Consider the following 19,680-nt stretch of genomic DNA (forward strand, 5'->3'; position numbering starts at 1 on the left):
ATAAAAAAAACTGAATCATTTTGACAGACTTTCATTGATAAACATTACACGTCAAATACTACACAGTACTTGCACTAAACCAAATTTGAGTTTAAGTGTTGATAAAAATCAGTTCACCGTACATTGTACCTACTCAGAATTGTATGTGTATATATACCAGGAAATTAAGTCCTTTAGTTTCAATCTTGAATAAAAGCTTCCTTGTTGATGTAGCTGTGTTGTTTAAACGACATCGTTTTTTTTTATACAATAAAAACTATGCTGCAGTCGCTGTTTGTTTTTCACGTTGGAATTGTATTTCTTTTCATAGTCACACGTACCCGAGGTAAGATGTTTCTGTCTTGAATAACATGATTGATTTATGTTTTTTTGTATTCTCATACTGTGTTTGAGATTGATCATAATTGGTCTTAATTTCGATGACCTGGTCCACTATTCTGTTATATCACAACAACAAATATTATTTTAAAATATACGAACTTTTCATAAATGACCAACTAGTAGTAATACAGTATCATAACATATGTTATAGGTTAGATACACTTAATTATTAAGTTTTATTTACTTTATTGACTGACTTTCTAACAATGTAATACACAGATTTACAATTGCTTTCATTTAAGGAAAGCAATCACGTGTATTTTCAACAAACGAAATATTTGACTGGTTTGATGCACAGCACAAGTGTACACTGCTAACAAATGAAAGAAACGTTTCTGCTTTAACGACAAGACTGGGATGGACAAATTATTCTGCAGAATACTTGCCATGGGTAGAGTATTTAGGTAAGGAAACTAAATATTTATTATCTTAATAACGTGCTGAATATATATTTCAAACAGGAACGAAAGTAACCATTGTTTTATTGTGATACTGCAATTTTTGTAATGTTGTCTTTTATCTTTGTTAATGTGCTTTGTGTACATTGTATATGCCTTTTTGTGATTCGTTATTACATATTTGTTTGTTTTATAGTGATTCAGATTATAAAATAATGATGACTGATGTACTTCTATTATTGACATTTTTATCGTTTATGTATGTTGGGTTTTTTCACACATCTGTGTCAATATAATGGAAAAGATTACGACTGTCCTACAACTGGGAGGTTTATCTAGCTTAAAAACCAGATATAATCAAGAAAATACCTATACAAAGTCAAGAATATGGCAGTTGTTATCCATTCGTTTGATGCTTTTTAGTTTTTGATTTTGCCATTTGATTAGGGACTTTCCATTTTTTATTTTCCCCGAGTTCAGTATGTTTGTGATTTTACCTTTTTTATATTGTTGAGGCAAGTTGAATTTTGAGTTGGCAATGTTCCTAAGCATGCATAAAATCCAACCATATACACAACATAGTAGTATAAGACAATTTCTGAGTGACAATATATAGATACATGTATATAGAGAAAAGAAGAAAGAAACAGCCTACAGGTCTTCAAATTATCGACAAAAGCATTACGAACAGCCACTTACGACAAAAAATGATCTTTCTGACACCCATGGTTAATGTCAAACAACACTAGAGTACAACAAAAGTCTGATTTGAAATATTTATATGAAACCATGTCACGCATGTAAATAAGACCAAACCAGATCTCTGTAAAACACTAAACATGTATGGTCTAGATAACACAAATGTGTATTCCTCATTTATCACAATTCTCGGAAGATATTTCAATGTCCAGGAATAATCATCTACATGTACTTATGTCATTCGTATTTCTTCATGAGTCTTTTTTTCACTTTAAATCTATTAAATTATTGGCATGATTATTATGACATGTCGTCCAGTGCGTTCAAATCTGATATCATAAGTAGGTAATGCTTATCTCATTTAACTTATATCTGCTCAACTGCACATGTCACTCAGCTAGCAACCGATTTAGTTCGTATCAAACGTTAAGGGGAAACAGCTTCAACTGTTCAGAAATCCTCTCGTTTTGGAATATTTATAAAAAGAAGTTCAGATTAATTAATAATGGCTAAAAGTGCATTGTATACAACATATCTACATGCAGTATTATATTAAGAGTTAATTAAATCTATTAATTGAAATTGTTCAAACTGCCTAAACTCTACTGTATGTGTCGTCTGACATGTTTATAAAAAAAAAGCATCAAATTCATGAAAACGACCACATTTGATAATAACGAACATATGATCAATGATTGATTGATTGTCTCTTAATATATATTTTCATTCGCACATATTTCATTCATATTAGTGACGAAAACAAAGTAACAAATTATACCCTAGTAAGGGTTTTTCTATTTGTTTGATGTGTTGTAAGTACGGTCCACTTAGACTGAAATATAATTGCCACTGAAGAACGAGGGTATATATGAAATAATCAAAAGGCGATCCTTGCAATAGATTTGTCGTATATACAAAAAGAAACAGCGACACTATTCATCCAAAAAGCATTAGACTTTAGTGTCCTAATCCGACTGAATGTGCACGTGGCTGCTATTTTATATATATTCAGATTGAACGTGGCTGCTTATTTATACATATTTGACTGTACGTTGTTGCTAACTAGTAGTATTTATGAATATTCCGAACGACCGTGGCTGCTTATTTATACATTGCGTAAAGCAAAACCGGGAGATAACCTTAGCAAATATTACTTCCGGAGCATGAAAAGTACATGCATGACACTATTTCTATACCGCAAGTTACTCTTGAGATACAGACGTACATGTATCACAACTTTAGTGTTAATAAATGATTCAAAGTGTCACGTAAGAATTGTGGCCAATGAACATGTACATGTATGCTGCTGCAATTACCCTCCTTTTCAACAATCGACTGAGGCTGCATGGATAATCATGTAACTGTTATTACATTACTAGATATCATACTGCTTATAAAACTGTGTTATTATTCTTGTTATAATATTTCTAACGTCTAGGCTGCTTCAAATTTCGGCATGAAAGAGGATTGTACAGGCTTGAAAAACAGGTTACATCAGGAGAGCAGCTTCAAGAATGTATTATATATTGCAATGGATATCAATTCTTTGGTTTACAGGTAATTAATGGACATATAAAGAGTTCTGATATGATTGTTTGTTATTGTTGATTTTTCTTTTATATAATACTAATTGTATGCATACATGTATTTATAAATAACGGCTACAGGAGTATACTGCTTTTCAATAGTCATAATTCGATTCAGCAAAAATATATCTGGGAAACAAACTAAACATAATACCTATAGCAGGAATACAAACGAACAACAGCAACACTGAACTACAACAAAACATAGAACGTTATGTAGATAATTACTGCAATATTCCTGATTTGGTTAATTATATTTTAAGAATAAATTATATGGTTCAGCCTGATTTCATGACTAGCATAACCTTCTGCTTATAAGGCATTGTTATAAAAAAACGGCTAAAATTGCAAAACTGAGTGACAGAATCCGGTATTAACAACGCAATAACACTCAGCACAGAGGATTGAAAAATAATATAATAGTTCATTAAGCATTTAACAATCAATGATAACAATCACTATAAAAAAATCCTATTGCAATCTATTCACATCCAAATCAAGCGTTCCTTCGGTTACTAGTATATAATCATTAATATTTAGATGTTCGAGGTTTCCATGGATGTCTAAAAAAATCGTTATTCGGCAGTAAACATAGTTCAAAATAAAACTCATGGCGTGTATAATTCTAATACGAGTAAATTATAATACATCTACATGTATTTATATCAAATAATTTATTTTTTTAGAAATCAAGCTGTATATGTCTAAATAGTCCCAATCAATCAGATTTAAATGAACATGTTGTGAAATCGTGCGATACGAATGTGGCAACATGTTTAGAAGATCGATTTGCTTTCTGTGCTGAAGGCGGTAGAGCATTCCTGTCTGTTTATCAAAAAGGTAAATATAAAGTTTAATGGAAGCAAAATGGAAGCAATTACTTTAAAGAATTATGACATACTTACGTGAAAAACCAAAATGTACATAACCGCTTTAACAAGGTTAAAAGACTCGCACCTTTTCGGAAGGCCAATGCCGAAGTGTCCTAGAATTATGTTAATAACTGATCCTTCTCTGTCATTGAATATATACACAATAATAACGTATCATCAATTATCAAATCAAGTTATATGCATATAAACGATGAATACACTGGCTCAATGTTTATAACTCGAATGATCCCTAACCAAATATTGGGGGTTTAAATTGCTAAATCTTTAATTTTAATGGAACTATTAAAACTGTATAAAAGTGGGGTGAAAGATACCAGAGGGACAGTCAAACTCATAGATCGAAAATAAACTGACAACACCAGGGTTAAAAAAGAAAAAGACAAACATACAAATAATAGCACACAACATAGAAAACTAAATACTAAACAACACGAACACCGACAGAAACTGATGTCGATCTCAGATAACCGGAAGGGTAGACAGACCCTGCTCCACATGTAGCACCCGACGTGTTGCTCATGTTGTTACAACCCCGGTAAATACTAGATGTCAAATTCGGTAGGTAATACTAGTAATCGCGAAAAGGGAAGGGGATTATAGTTACAGTTTTATATATAACACGTCCCTTGGTTTTACCTGTACAACTAATTAGTTATGTTGGTCGTATGCAATTTTCAAGCTAATCCTACACTGCTGTAGTGATTCATTAAATAGTATATTAGGTGGAATCGTAATTTTAATCAATGTAAATTGTGAGCATCTTATGACGGATGATGCCATGACATGATGCTTTGTTGGGATTCAAACAATGGTATCAACAATTTCATTAGAATTGATCACTATATCGTTTTATATTTTTTTCCTTCAAAATCTGCTAATTGAGCATAAGTTCCTTCAATGATGAAATAACACAGAAATATTCAAATAAGTTGCTCTGTGAAAATACAGCTATTTCACAAACTACGCCTCTTTGAGAGAGATATAATTAGAATATTTATGTGTTTTTTGTTTTGTTTACCTACATGTTTTAAGATATGAACTATGTGCTTCATCTCGAAGAGACATAACTATGTAACCTGTATAAATAAATATGGAAAGCGGCCTAATTAAGTTCTGAGGAAGACCCTCAGCGAAGGGCGGGGTAGTACAGAATTTGTGTACAGGTTCAAAGTTCGAAGTTTATATATATGTTAAAAATATGCTGCACAGACCAATCCTTTGACCGTTGTGACCGTTGAAAAAGCAGTGATTATAAATGTTCTAGTTTATGATGTTATTTTTGGACGAAACTTCATATCAAAATTAATCGCAGTTTTAGCCGTAACGGTTTCCATATGTAAAACAAACAAAAATTTACATATCAACAAAGGTCAACCTTAAGGAGGTCGAACCAATATCTCCATAAGCAAATTCCTTGAAACTATTATCACATAATACATTTTTCAGTAGAGTATATAACAAGTTTCTTCATTGTGTTTAATCAGCATCTTCATAATTTTCCGATAAGTCTTAAACTTCGAAGTATTATCTAACATTTAGTTTTTTACTTTTATCTTTCGGTTATTGTTTTCACATTAATTGTAGTTTGGTTTTTTTGTAATGTTTTTTTCCTTATTATTTAAAGTAGGACTTGCTTACAAGTTAAGTACTGCACAGATTAGATTAAAAAAAAGAGAACTATTAATTATTGTTTAATTGACTAATATTTTCTTTTCATTTTCTTCAGTTACCATTGATACCGATCGTAATTACAGAAAGGATACGATCGGAAATTGTTTGGAATATAAAACAAATAATGGGAATTTCAAAGCAAAAACATGTTCAACAAAACTGTATCCAATATGTTTCAGTGGTGAGTGTATACATTTTGAATGAACACTATGCCTATCTTTGAATATCGTTTTCTCTCAGATAATATGATTTCGTTTCCATACCACTGAACTTCTGATTCATCGATCTGGTGGCATACCCGTCATGACAATACAATTAAGGTGTGTGTGGCTGTTGTAAATCTTCCTACCATTCAATGATCTTTAGATCCATCTAATGTATTAGCATACATGGCATGACCATGTCATAAATGTGTATGTAGATATTCCTAAAATGGGGGGGGGGGGGGGGGTAGTTGATCGTGTTAATTTGCCTACCATTCAATGATCGTTAGGATCCGTTTATTTTGCATACACGTCATGACCATGCCAAAACTTGTAGAGGTGGTATGGCTTAGTGTGGCTGTGTGTGGATTGGTGTGGAATTAGGTGTTTATGTTTGCGTGTGTAACAACATTCCAGTATTTAGACTTTTTAACATTTCCTTTGTAAAGCTTCGTTTATTTCATTTCAAAATACATGTTCAACAATATTTGCGGCAAATATTTGTGGACAAATGTCATGTCTATAATGAAAAACGACAATTCATAGTCATATTATATTATTTGCTACATGAATTACAAATTACGATAGTTAACATTTTAGTAAAAGTGTCGCATAGATATTTATTGTTTATTTAAAACTCATTTTGTGTCACATATGTTTTGATTCCACAATTTTCATATAACAAGTTTAAGGTAGCACAATACAAAGATTTTTCATCCCCAATCAGACATCTTTAAACTGATGTTATTCCACTCATCCTTCTTTAAATTTTATAAATGAGGTACCAAAAGAAAGAAAAATGATTAATCTTTCAAATTGTGATAATTTCATTATGACATAATTATTCCATAATTAATTGTTATGTAATTAGTTGCTATATTGTGATGTCCATACTTGAATGAATTTAGCTTCTTTGTTCTTCATAGCATCCCAAAATATTTTATAGATTCTTGCACAACACAGTTTGACCTCCAAAACTGTGTCTCAGATTTTTCCTATTGTATTTCATTCTCTCATAAATCTTCAATGAAGTTTGCAACATCAATTCATAAGAGATCACTAAATTCAATTTGGTATAAAATTTGTTCTATTGATGTTTTTGGAAATCTGAGACACAGTTGTGGAGGTCAAGCTGTGTTGTACAGGAATCTATAAAATATTTTGGGATGCTATGAAGAACAAAGAAGCTAAATTCATTCAAGTGTGGACATCATAATATAGCAACTAATTACATAACAATTGATTATGTAATAATTATGTCATAATGAAATTATCACAATACGAAAGAGTAATCTTTCTTCTTTCTTTTGGTACCTCATTTATAAAATATAAAGAAGGATGAAATGAATTACATCAGTTTAAAGTTGTCTGATTGGGAATGAACAAATCTTTGTATTGTGCTACCTTAAGATGACATAATTTACATATTAACATAGAAAGAAAAGGGTTAAATAAACAATCAAAAGTGCATGAGTGCATAAGCTACGAATTTAGATTTTATTGTTTAAGTGCACGCATTTTCAGATGAGGAAGACATTTTGAAAATAGGAAATCTAACTGAATCCAACTGGAAAGATGCTTTTAACAACTGTCCATGTCAGAAACTGGCTAGCTATAGAAAAGTATTAGACAAAGGGACAACATTTAAGCTTTTGGGAACATTTTGGCTTTCTAATACAAGGCGATGGCAACGAATAAAGGGTAAGTAAATGAAGAAAGAATACATTACACGTCTACAATTGGTTTGGTTCAAAATTATTTTCCTTACAAACTTATTTTTAGGATATTATTTATACTTTTTTTATTTTCACATCATATATCGACTCTGGAGATACAGTAGGTTGATCTCTCTAATTGAATGGTGATTTGAAATCCAAACTGGTGGCAAACAAAACAATACAAAATTCATCCAAACACCAAATAAATAATTTCGCTCATTTCTGGAATTCGCCCCAACATTTTAAAGTTGTAGCAGACCTCATATGATGATTGCCTCATATTTATTATGTTTATGTTGATATCAACCGTAAACGGTATAATTGATATGTTTTTATATATCATCTGTACCATAGTAAATTGAACTCAACTAGAAGCGTCTAGTATGCATTATTATCAAAGATGCCTTTTATCTGTTGTTCCTTATGTATCAGTCCAGTTTAAATCGAATATAAAATTTGTCAGTAATATATTTGTTTCTTTTCGTAACTTCCCCGGGGTCCGTCTTTATAATAACCGTGGGATCAGTTTCAATGATAACACACGTTAATAGTTATCAAAGGTACCAGGATAACTATTATACAGAAAATAATATCTGCTCAGAACTAAAATCTTGATATGCAATTTATTTCAGAGTATACCAAAAAACCATATTATTGTGTTGCTGCACAAATTAACAAAAATGGTGTCGTCGAAACAATTCTGCGCAAATGTAGAGACAAACTACCAGGGCTTTGTACTGGATTTATAAAGGCTTCATCTGGGACTTCACCTGTAACATCTTCTACACTGTCCCAAAATACAACACATTTGAGTAGACGTATACATACTTCTACATTTCTTCAAAGTAGTGCATTGCCTGGTCCAACAATGGCAACGTTCCCTCACCTACCAAAAAGATCAGTTGTAGCTATAGTTGATTCTACAACATCCTTTGTTCTGCAAGAAACAAAACTCCAGAGTACGCTGGGAACTCTATTTCCAGGCTTTCAGAAAACTGCCTCTCTGGGATTTCAGGAAACAAAATCTCCAGAATTTCACGAAACTACGTCTCCAGGATTTCAAGAAATTACATTTCCCCTTAAATCTTCTTCTTCATCTGTGCCAGTATCAGACGGAATTGATGGTAAATACAGACTCATTAATACATTGTCTTGGGTTTTTTTTTTATTAAAATTGTCTTTTCCTTAGTTATTTGACTCGTCCTGATACTGCCAAAAATCTTTATTCGGAAACCTCAATAGTCTGCCAAAAATTCTAAAATCTGTTTTACGATTATTATTTGACTAGTCTTTTACGATGTTCTAAGAATTAAGCATGTCAAACATACAGGTGATACTCTATCGTTTTAGTACCTTAATAGTAGCTAAGATTATCGTATATAAATTAGGACATCGAAATATTATCAGTAAATTGTGCAATGCAATAGGCTACAAAAAATAAATTAGTGAAACAACTTTAGTTTACTGTTGAGAAACTTTAAGTTACACTGAAAAGAAAATATAGCGTAACGGAACAGTTCTTAGTAGTGCAGTTTCTCGTTACAATATGGGCAAGAGAGAGACTCAATTAAAAAGTGCCATAGTACGGAGTACATGGACTAGTAACAATAGTTTTATGCATTTCCACTGAACAGCCTACATATCGGCATTCATTGATTATAATAGATAATTTTTATTTTAAATGATCTAGTAAGTCCGTGCAATTTCCGAAATCACTTTTACAGAATAACTTGTGAATAACGTTTATCTATAATTATATATACCAGTGTCAATCTTGCAACATCAAATACAAAAAAAAGAAAATGTTGTATGATTGCTATTAGAAAACTCTTTTCACAACAGAGGTAATTAGTATATACTCAAATGTCAGTCAATTTAATGAAAACAGGCGAACAAGTATTAGATTTCAGGACCAGAAACATATAACTGCTTGCGCCAACAACCAAAATCTGTTCACCATTTGTTTGATTTTACAAATAACAAATCTGAATATTTAGTTTGTCTTAGTATGCACTAAACTTTTCCCATGCCTAAAAGTGGATGAAATCCACATGCATGTGTAAATTTTAACATCATCTCTTCTTCAGGCTTATTTTGGATTAGCCTATCAACTAACAATACAAACATCCGTCTTTGAAACTTTGGTTTATTTATCAACTTTTTACTTTTACTGTTAAGTTTACAAATTGTTAAAATGTACCCAGATTCAAACTAATTTTTCATCTTGAATAAAAGATATACATGTAAAATGTTTGGGCCATTTATGGTGCATGTTATATATTCACTAGAGGTCAATAAATATCGATTCTGAATAAAATTGAAACTTTCTTAAAATGGTACAATTATCTGTATGAATTGCTGGGATTTACTCCTACAATATAAATTCCGATTAATAATTTCATGTTTAGCTGCTCACTTAAACATTTTCAAATTGAATTTTGCATACAAGTTAGTTTTGGTCGTAAAAATCAACAGTTGGTTTAAATAGCTCAAACATATGTGAATAATCCACATCAAACAAAAGGAATTTAGAAAATGAAAGATGTGAACAACAATTCAAAGCTGGATACCAAAATATACTTGTGTGTGTGTGTGTGTGTGAAAAAAAAATAGAATAAGTGAGTAGCTTACTCCTTAACTACATATGCATAATGTATGCTGGTCCTGCAAAAAAATGAAAATGAAAATGAAAAACAAATTTTGATGAAAAAGAGGGTCGAATTATTATTTTTGATCAATTTATACTATTTACAGCAATACCCATTCTTGCAATAATCGCTGCAGTAAGCCTGACAATCATCATTATAATAGCAACTGTTGTATTTTGTAAAAGGTACAGTGGTTTTAATTTTACGGTAGCTATCTTTTATCTAATGACTTGCAGAATTTATAAAGTTTGAGTAACACTTTTTAGTTCAAAACAAACAATTTGTCGGTTTCTTCAGCACAAAGCTACATTGTATTTGTAAAACAACATGCATGTGCATAATGATAAACCTTTCCGCTAATCAAGTTTTGGGACTTCTCTATGCATTACTTGGTACACAGTATGTAATGCATGTAATATATGTAGAATAAAATGGGTGATATCCCCTCTTCTTTTAACAAAACTAATTATGCATGAAAATCAATTATTGCGATTTTTCAAATACCTGCAATGGTCAATTAAAATATTATAGAAATATTTTTATATTTTAATGATTTTGATTCATATGTTATAATTATGTTGCATATACAAATCAATTGGGATAAAAGTTGTACAATCCCCGACAAAACTAGCTGCAAATTAAAAAAATAAAGACGTGAATGTGTAAGAAATACATCGTGGGAGGCCTCGGGTGTACCCAATTAGTCAGGTGATTCTTAAATACAATGTGGATGCATAAGAATAATATTTATATTCATGATTGTGTTACTCATGTTATGTTAGCATGTGAACTCTTCCTAAACAAACATATATAGCGCCTTAGATAACCAACAATTAACCAATCGGTCATAAGTACATAGATAGAAAATATATTTTGATGATAACATGTTTTGTTACTTTTTGTTTTGAAAAACGTAGATCGTTGATGAAATCAATCAAACTTAATATATGACAAAAAAATGAGGCATAATTAATGTGCTAAATGATTGCGTTTTGTTTTCATTTTTTATGGCACTGGGTAAATACCTCTGCTGGTGGACTTTCAGTCCCCGAGGTTATCATCAAATCAGTACTATTAACAATCCTTTATTGAATTATAAAGAAAATAAGGTTTTGCCTTATGTGGATTTGGCCATTTTTTATGTTCTTGTTGGTCAGACAGCTCTTTATGTGTTTAGGTTTTTAAACATCCTTTGCTTTTATATATGCGGTATTGAGCGTTCCTGTTGAAAGTAGATCGATCAAAGCACTTTGAACGAATGACATTGAGAACGTCATGTTTTCATTTTAGTGTATGAATGGGTTGGGGTTAAGTACATGTTTTTTTTTTAATAAAGAAACTAAGATACATAATTGTTTCATGTGTGAAATCAAAACTTTTCAGTGAAAATATCAATATTGTCAATTATTTCAAAGCTCGCACATATGTCTTACTCGGTTCCTGAATCATTTAAGGAACATGCAGTAGAATTAAAAAGCTTTCCGTTAATAACTTATCCATGTTATCATTAAAAAAAACATCATCAGTTACCTACGTAACGTGTATATGTCTTCCCTTTATAAAATAAAATAATGATAAATACATAGTTATAAATGGTTAGTGCAAACATTCAAGTATTGCCTTTTACTAATTCAGAAAAAGAACCACACCGTTTACAGTATCAGACCAACCAATGGCTGATGTAGGAAAAGAAGTATTGTACGCACAAGTAAACAAGCCGACCGTTAAACGTGAAAAAAGCACGTCAAGCCAAAAATCTCAGCCAGCCGCATCCGACGATACATACGACCACATGGATCATCGTCGACTAAGTGAGACCCACAATCAAACAGAAAGTAACTATGACACTATGCGCAGTATTGCTAATACAGGAGAAGAGGAAAACAATTATGACCACATGACTGGAACTAAGATGGAACCTAAACGATTTGTAGTTGATAGTGCTTCAAATTACAGTCATGTTGAAGTGGAATTCCACGAGGTTAAAGACATATAGTTGGAGTAATTGAAATTAAGTTGATATATGTACTTTGCTCAATTTCCAGAAGAACATCAAGCATGCATTCTAAGTACGCCAAGACCCTTAAAATATATAATCAAGGATTTGTATAGAAAGGTCTTACTTTACAAATTCTTGATATACTCAACATGTAAAGTATGATTGTCGGTATAAAGGACGGTCAATGTTGAGTTCTGTAGTAAATTACATTTTTAAATCTTCTAAATGATGCTTAGAAAGATGGAAAATTAGTGATGCATTCACAGAAAATTCATGTTATGTGAATATCATATTTCAGTGACCACAAAAAAGTCAAGTTAATTGTAGCCCTATTTATTTTAAAAATAGTAAAAACAGATTGAATCAATAGTTCTGTGAAAATGTGATTAATGTTTATCTTTCTAACATATATAATTTTTTGAACATGGAAAGTGTTAAAATTTTATAACATTATAGTGACCACTGTAAACTTGAATCTTAGTTTACACACAAGTCACTATTATTGTGTTTTTAATTTTATTTATACAAGAAAGTTATCGGAGTTCACTTTTTTATACAAGAAATAGAAGTATCTGCATGGAAAGGTTGATGTGAAAGACTGAAGAAAATCAGTATTTTCAAAACACTTTTACTACGTTTAAAACATGTAAATTTTTTTTAGCTAAGATTGTTTACTTTTATATATATTGGTATATTTGCTTACATTCAATGCTTTTGATTAAAAGAAGTTTTTGTCAATTTTTGCTTTCTTTTGATCCCAAGCTGCATAAATGAAGTTTGTGCGCATCAATTTCGTGAATGTATGACGTTCAAATCAGGAATGTAAATGCACTTGAATGAGATTTTCGTTTACTCAAAAGAAAATGTATTTGACAATCATTAGATAAACAGATTGTAATTATATCTTACACAAATCAGGCCGTCAGTTTTCTCGTTTGAATTGTTTAACCTTTCTCATTGCGAGACCTTTTATAGCTGGCTAAGTTGTAGGTTTTTTTTCTCATGGTTACAGAACAAGCTGTGACCTATACATTATAGTTGTTAGTTTCTGTGTCATTTTGACTCTTGTGGATAGGTGTGTCATTGTGATTGCCACCTGTTCTTATTATTTTACGTAACTAAGATGTTAAATATTTTCTGCTTGATGAATGGTACTTTGGATCAGCTGTTGTCATTCAATATCTACATTTTTCACTTTCAACTGTTGCCAAACTATATATAGGTCATCAAAATCACAAAAACATCGGTTAATTATTTTTAACTGCCTCTTGTCAGAGATATGATTACAACTAAGGTTCTTTTTTAATTTTCTTCTTATTTCCAAGATTACACTATGTTTTCTCTGTTATATAAACTCGTTTGAATTGTTTTACATTGACATTTCGGGGCCTTTTATAGCTGACTATGCGTATTGGGCTTGGCTAATTGTTGAAGGCCGTTCGTTGCCCTATAGTTGTTAGTTTTTGGTGTCATTTTGGTCTCTTGTGGGGAGTTGTCACATTGACAATCATACCACATCATTTATATAAATAAATTACAAATTTCTCTATTACTTTTCTAACCTTAATTTTTTTCAAAAATGCTTGGCACAATATTAAAAAAAATAATTGTAGTATAACGCATTGTGTATTGTATTAATCTGCTAATAATATAACATACATAATTGTCATGTAATAGTTACATTGTCCATAGGCTTATTTTATTTCACATAGTAATCTGATTAATTGTCATTTGTTTTTACAGCTGATAATTTTTATTTCGATAAACTATTGTGTATAACGTGAGAGTAACCCAAATTGCATTTTTTTTTACAGTTGTTTCACCTACTTTTATTTATGATCAAAACAAATATTCGCATTCTGTGTTACTGTTGTAGATACATCCTTATTTACTATTTAGTTTCTCCAATTTGATTTTGAAATCAAATTGAATCATAGTAAAAATGGGTTTGGACCAACCTCCAAACGATCCTTGATTCTGTAATGAGGACAACCTATATTGCATGCATGCTTTGATTCACATCCTTTAAAATCGACTTAGAGGTGTTTTATTAATTTCCTGAAATATTTAGAACAATTTTGACATAATTCCATGCTAAATAGTCATTTTTTAAGAGTTTAATGCTCGTAAGATATCTTACTTTCTTATGTTTATATACGACTAGTTGTAGAGGTCGCATTAAGACGTTTCCGTAGATTTTACTTTAATTCCAGAGAACACTTCATCGGTTGATACATACTGTGAAAGTTTTATGCATATCTACATATAATTAGTTATTTTGAAAACGAGCATATTAATGTCCAAAAAAAAATGTTTTGTCTAAAAAAAACATCCGCTGCTTTTTGTTTTTGGCTATAAAGGTGCAATTTATGTACTCTGTGCAATTTGGGTATTGTGGTGTTACTAATTTGTGGAGATGAGTGTGTGCAACGATTTAAATCATTTATGCTTGAATTTTATTTAATAAAAGTAAAATTCTTACCTTCGTGTTTTTAGAAAGACAATAATGGCAATTTGCTGTAAAAAAAATTATGAGGATCTGTTGGTTTCTCAAAAACAAAAACCTGGAAATACTGGATATAAAATGCAATGAAAATGAAGAATGGGTCAAAAAGACCACAACTCGATCAAAGAGCAGCAGAAGGGCTATAATAGGTCTTCAACAAAGCCAGAAAAATCCCTCACCCGGAGACGGGGTTCAGCTGTTCGAATGAGTCATTTTCCATGCAAAATTTTTCGACACGCAAATTTTCAAATCCTAAAATATGTCAATCGCAAAAATACCATAATAAATAGTGAAAAGTGTGTTGATATAAAACATAAATGCTAACAAGTACTTAGTCTACATTACTTCTAGTACGTCTAAACTGATATTACACGATACAATGAGCAATATTTTGCTATCAGTTTGAGAAACTACAAAATGTAAACTAGAGAACATTTGCTAATTTCATACAGCAGTGCAACAAAAGGAAACACTCAACCATTTTAGACTTTCAAGCATTCATTTCATGCATTTTTGTTATCACAAACCAGTTTTAGCCTCGCAGCTAAAATGTTGCATCTGTGTTTGTAAATATGTTTATCCTCCCCTTTCTTTCGGCATTGTATGTTGTGAATTTTCAATGCGCATTTTCGTTTTATTAGGTAAACAAGATACACTCATCAATACGACAACCAGGCAATAATATTAAGGAAGCCATCACGAGTCGGTTGACCGTTATGGAATATCCGTTTCACAGATGACGACGGATAGGTTCCAATTTACGTTAACACAAACCACAATCTCATCCGCATTTCCCCGAATGTGATCTACAAAATTAAACGTATTTTCGGGTTTGTACTTACATGAGCAACTCGACGGATGCCACATATGGAGCAAGATCTGCTCAGCCTTCCGTAGCATCTGATTTAGTTCGTGTTGCTCAGTCTTTAGTTTGTATTGTGTTTCGTGTACTATTGTTTGTCTTTTTGTCTTTATTCTTTTTTAGCCATGGTATTGTCAGTTTATTTTCGACATAGGAGTTTGAATGTCTCTTTATTATCTTTTGCCTCTCTTTTTCGAACGATGAACGGATGTCATTATGATATTTTTTATCATTATGACACGTCTGAAAAGAAAGATATTCGTACAATCCAAAATTAAAAGATTCAAATGATGTATGATTTGTTTACTTAAAAATAGATATTTAACAATTTCGAAACAAAACTTGTGGTAGATATTCCTCATTATTTCATATTTTTTTGGATATATATCAATGTTACGGTTCTAGAAGTCTCATATAGATATCAATGGGGACCTATGCTACCGCTTCCACTTTCCATTACCATTCTTTCTTTTGTTGAGAATTTTGTTAGGCCCTTTACTTTGAGTTTATATAACAACCATGATGATAGCTACATATAACAATGTATGTTGTATGGTGTGACCTATTAACAAGAATTTAAAAATCGATATTTGAAAATTATCATCCCTTCTCAATTCATTTTTAGAAAAAAGATCGAAAATTTCTGATAAATGGTTTAAACTACTTGTTTTGAGTGTATACGGAAAGACAATTTCTGATGAATGGTGTGAATAACTTCTTTGAGTGCATACGGAAGAAGGTTGAAATAATATGAATTTACACACGTCCTAAAATGTTACTATAAAGTTATTCTATTGTTTGACATATTAAGACATTATGGAAAGGCCTTCCTGTTACCATAATTATACATATAACATGTTTTGTTAATATGAGAATTAATATACGATATGTTTTACACATGAAAAATCCTTGGTAAATATTGCAATACCAGTTCAATCTAAAGTTTAGAAAAGACAATAAATATACCACCTGTTATGTCTTATAATTTCCAAAATATTATAAATGATTAGAATTATGGTATGAATCTTGAATGCTTCAAATCTCCGGTATCGTCTTAAAGTCAATGATTCTTCCACATATGTCAATTATATGTTTTGTTACTTGAAATACGCTAATCTCTACATAACATGAAAAACACCGAAATGTCTATAATTTAGAGGTTTCCTATTTCTCAAAATCTTAGCTAATGGAAATACAATTTATGAAGTATAGCAGCATTATTATTTTGTTTGCCAGACGCTAGCTGCATGTCTGTAAAACACTCATCCGAATAAAAAAAAGTTAAAAGGTCAAATCAACATTTCCACGAGTGGGTAAGTAGATTAATAATCCACAGTTTGCTATATTGAACTTAATTAATAAGTGTTACAAATCTCTAATTGCGCCAACAGTGCTCATGCTTCTTATATTTCATTGTTTTGACACGAAAAGGGCAACTGTAACCAGTTTCATAAAGATCCAATTGAAAACAAAATCCATCGTACAGCAGATCATTTCACAAGAACTGTTTATGCATCATCTTTATATTATTGATCATTATTGATAACATCACTGTATCTCGTGCAATACGATTTTTTTCCAATGTTGTGCTGTGGTGGGTTTTTATATTTTATTTGTGTGTGTGTGTGTTGTTTTGTTTTTTTGTAATTATAAGTTACCTTGTTTCTTTGTTGATTAAATGGACTTAAACATTCGTTTTAAAGAAAAAGTTCATACTGTTTGCAGTATTATATATAAGATTAAAGATTCTATGAAATGTATCGAACTTTCGTATCGATCAATTAAACATATTTAATGTCAATTTATTCGTAAGCTATGTCTGACCCTTATTAAAACTTACAACTGGTGATGCAGAAAACAAAAGAAAACAACCCGCAACGGTCATTTATATATATGTTGTTATACTTTTATTATAACCAAACACAGTGTTATCTATAATGTAATACATTTTCTTGCATGACGTGACTTTGAGAATTGCCAAACAAACAACACCCACAATACAACAGTATGATTGCAGACTTCCGCAGATAAGTAGAAATGCAATGATAACAAAAATAAAACAATCACGAGAAGTTCTATAGTTCAAATAAAATTTCAGAAGTTGCTTTTCCATTAAATCAATTTTAAGTACTTGTTAAGTAGAAATGATTGTAAATGTACGACAGGAAATACGATTTTTTAGGTCAAATTAAACAAAATAAAATTTCCTGGTAAATATTAATGCAAAGCACAAAAAATATCTGTTATATCAGTAAACTCAAATTCATTGCGACGTTGAATTGTTTTATCATCGATCACCCCCATTTGATAATTGTATAGAAACAAACCCTTTTAAAATTCATTTTTGAAATTGATATCACAAAGGCCAAAATATTTGAGTCAATGAATGTTCCCAAATAATAATTATTATATCACTATTTCACTGTAATTTCTTTAATGATTGAACAAAAAGAATCTTTTTCTTTTGTTTTATATTACATTTTTCGTAGATAATGCCACTTTAAAAGAACGAGTAATCTTCGTCCACTATATTCATGATATTACTACTGCCGCACTAATTCTTTAATCAGCTTTTTCCTATACTGCTTACATTATGACGTATTTGATAATACACGGAAGTATAAGGATGACCTACGTTTAAAGTACATTATTAAATAATTTCCTGTAACGTATAAGTAGAAATAGAAACCCAATTGAAACACTTGGCAGTTTATATTTCACGTAAACAGGGGTTTAAACGTTTTCTGTAATCATTAATTACTTTTAATTTTAAATTTGTAGTTATTGTATGATATATTATTCTGCAACAAATTTATCGAGAAGGCAAATATAGGAGAAATAATAACATGTCTTAACTTGACTCGGTGATGATCGAATTTATTTTAAGAGTCTATTTTCTGGCCCCGCAAACAGCTAACATTTACAATATAACGTTGCTTAATTCCACTATATACGTCAAAAATAAGACGAAGCGAAAAGGTAGTTCTTTTTTTCTTATTCTTTTTATCGACATATTGAGTATATTATACAAGCATATTTTTAAGCATTTATAGGAACATTCTCATATATTGTTCTATTATATATTTTTCATAATCTTGTCTTACATCAATGTTAACTTTGGTTTTTTTCCATATGCTTTTTTGAATTACTTTGTTACATATGACGTGGCTCTGTACTTATAAATCCCGTCATTGTGTTGTACTTATTCAGGAATATGACAGTTGATATCTATTCATTTTATGTGTTTGAGCTTTTGAGTTTGCCATTTGATGAGGGTTTTTCCGTTTACAATTTTCCTCGAAGTTCGGTATTTTTTTTTTTTTTATTTTTATTTTATATAGTTTGTATCAGTCAGACTTTTTACCTAAACTTACAGCTGAATCATCGACTAATTGAATATAAAATTATTTTATAGAAAGAGTGTACAGGCTTCGTATTCTGTGAATTTTCAAAATAATAATAGACTTTTACAAAAAAACGAACTCGTATGGAAAAAAACTTGCATTGGTTAAATTATTTTTCAAATATAATAGAAGGTTTTCTATCCCAGAGCGCCAAAAGGAACACGCGCTCTGAAAACATTGCTGAAAAAAATACACAAAAAAAAACCAAATTGTATCTGGTCAGTATTTATAGATTTTGTGTTCATGGTTTTATTTCAAGGACTTGTAAACGTTTCTACTTTCTGTTTAAAAAAATGTTTATCATGTGGGTGCAGGGATACAATTAAAAAATAATAATGAAAAAAACGAACATTAAAAATATCGTTTCTAACGACTTATTTGAAAGGTTTCATGATCTGAAAGTAATTTTATGACGTGCTTTGGGAATAAGTTAGTAATTAGATAGTAGCTAAATGTACATGGTTGGATTTCTTCTATACTGACGAATGGAAAGCAATGTTTTGAGAAAATAAGGACAATAGTCAATAGCCTCTACGTTGCTCTGTATCCTTGGGGAATAAGTACGTATTTAGTTATTTATTGTTGATACATACGAAATGATGTAATATCCACTTAAAAGGAAAAAACGGAAACAAGCTCTACCTTACAAGTATTTTAACCATATTAGCGGTCGAAACAATAGTTCATCAACTTTTTACTTTGATTTCTATAC

General features: G+C 30.9%; 1 protein-coding gene across 1 annotated transcript; it reads left to right on the forward strand.

Annotated features, from left to right (window-relative positions):
• The first annotated feature begins 208 nt into the window (after positions 1–208).
• Positions 209–14,629, forward strand: LOC139481686 (uncharacterized). The gene is made up of 9 exons (XM_071265150.1): positions 209–325; positions 624–785; positions 2,917–3,035; positions 3,751–3,904; positions 5,684–5,809; positions 7,356–7,532; positions 8,182–8,673; positions 10,304–10,382; positions 11,833–14,629. The coding sequence occupies exons 1-9, from the start codon at positions 259–261 to the stop codon at positions 12,191–12,193; spliced, it is 1,737 nt and encodes a 578-aa protein (XP_071121251.1). The 5' UTR covers positions 209–258; the 3' UTR covers positions 12,194–14,629.
• Positions 14,630–19,680: the final 5,051 nt, after the last annotated feature.

This window comes from Mytilus edulis, chromosome 7, assembly GCF_963676685.1.
Source record: "Mytilus edulis chromosome 7, xbMytEdul2.2, whole genome shotgun sequence".
Lineage (NCBI taxonomy): Eukaryota > Metazoa > Mollusca > Bivalvia > Mytilida > Mytilidae > Mytilus > Mytilus edulis.

Excerpts from the sequence above, each read along its gene's own strand:
- LOC139481686 (XM_071265150.1), top strand. The coding sequence starts at position 259 with ATGCTGCAGTCGCTGTTTGTTTTTCACGTTGGAATTGTATTTCTTTTC. Across the intron at positions 5,810-7,355 it reads GTATCCAATATGTTTCAGTG|ATGAGGAAGACATTTTGAAA; the intron begins GTGAGTGTATAC and ends ACGCATTTTCAG. Across the intron at positions 8,674-10,303 it reads AGTATCAGACGGAATTGATG|CAATACCCATTCTTGCAATA; the intron begins GTAAATACAGAC and ends TACTATTTACAG.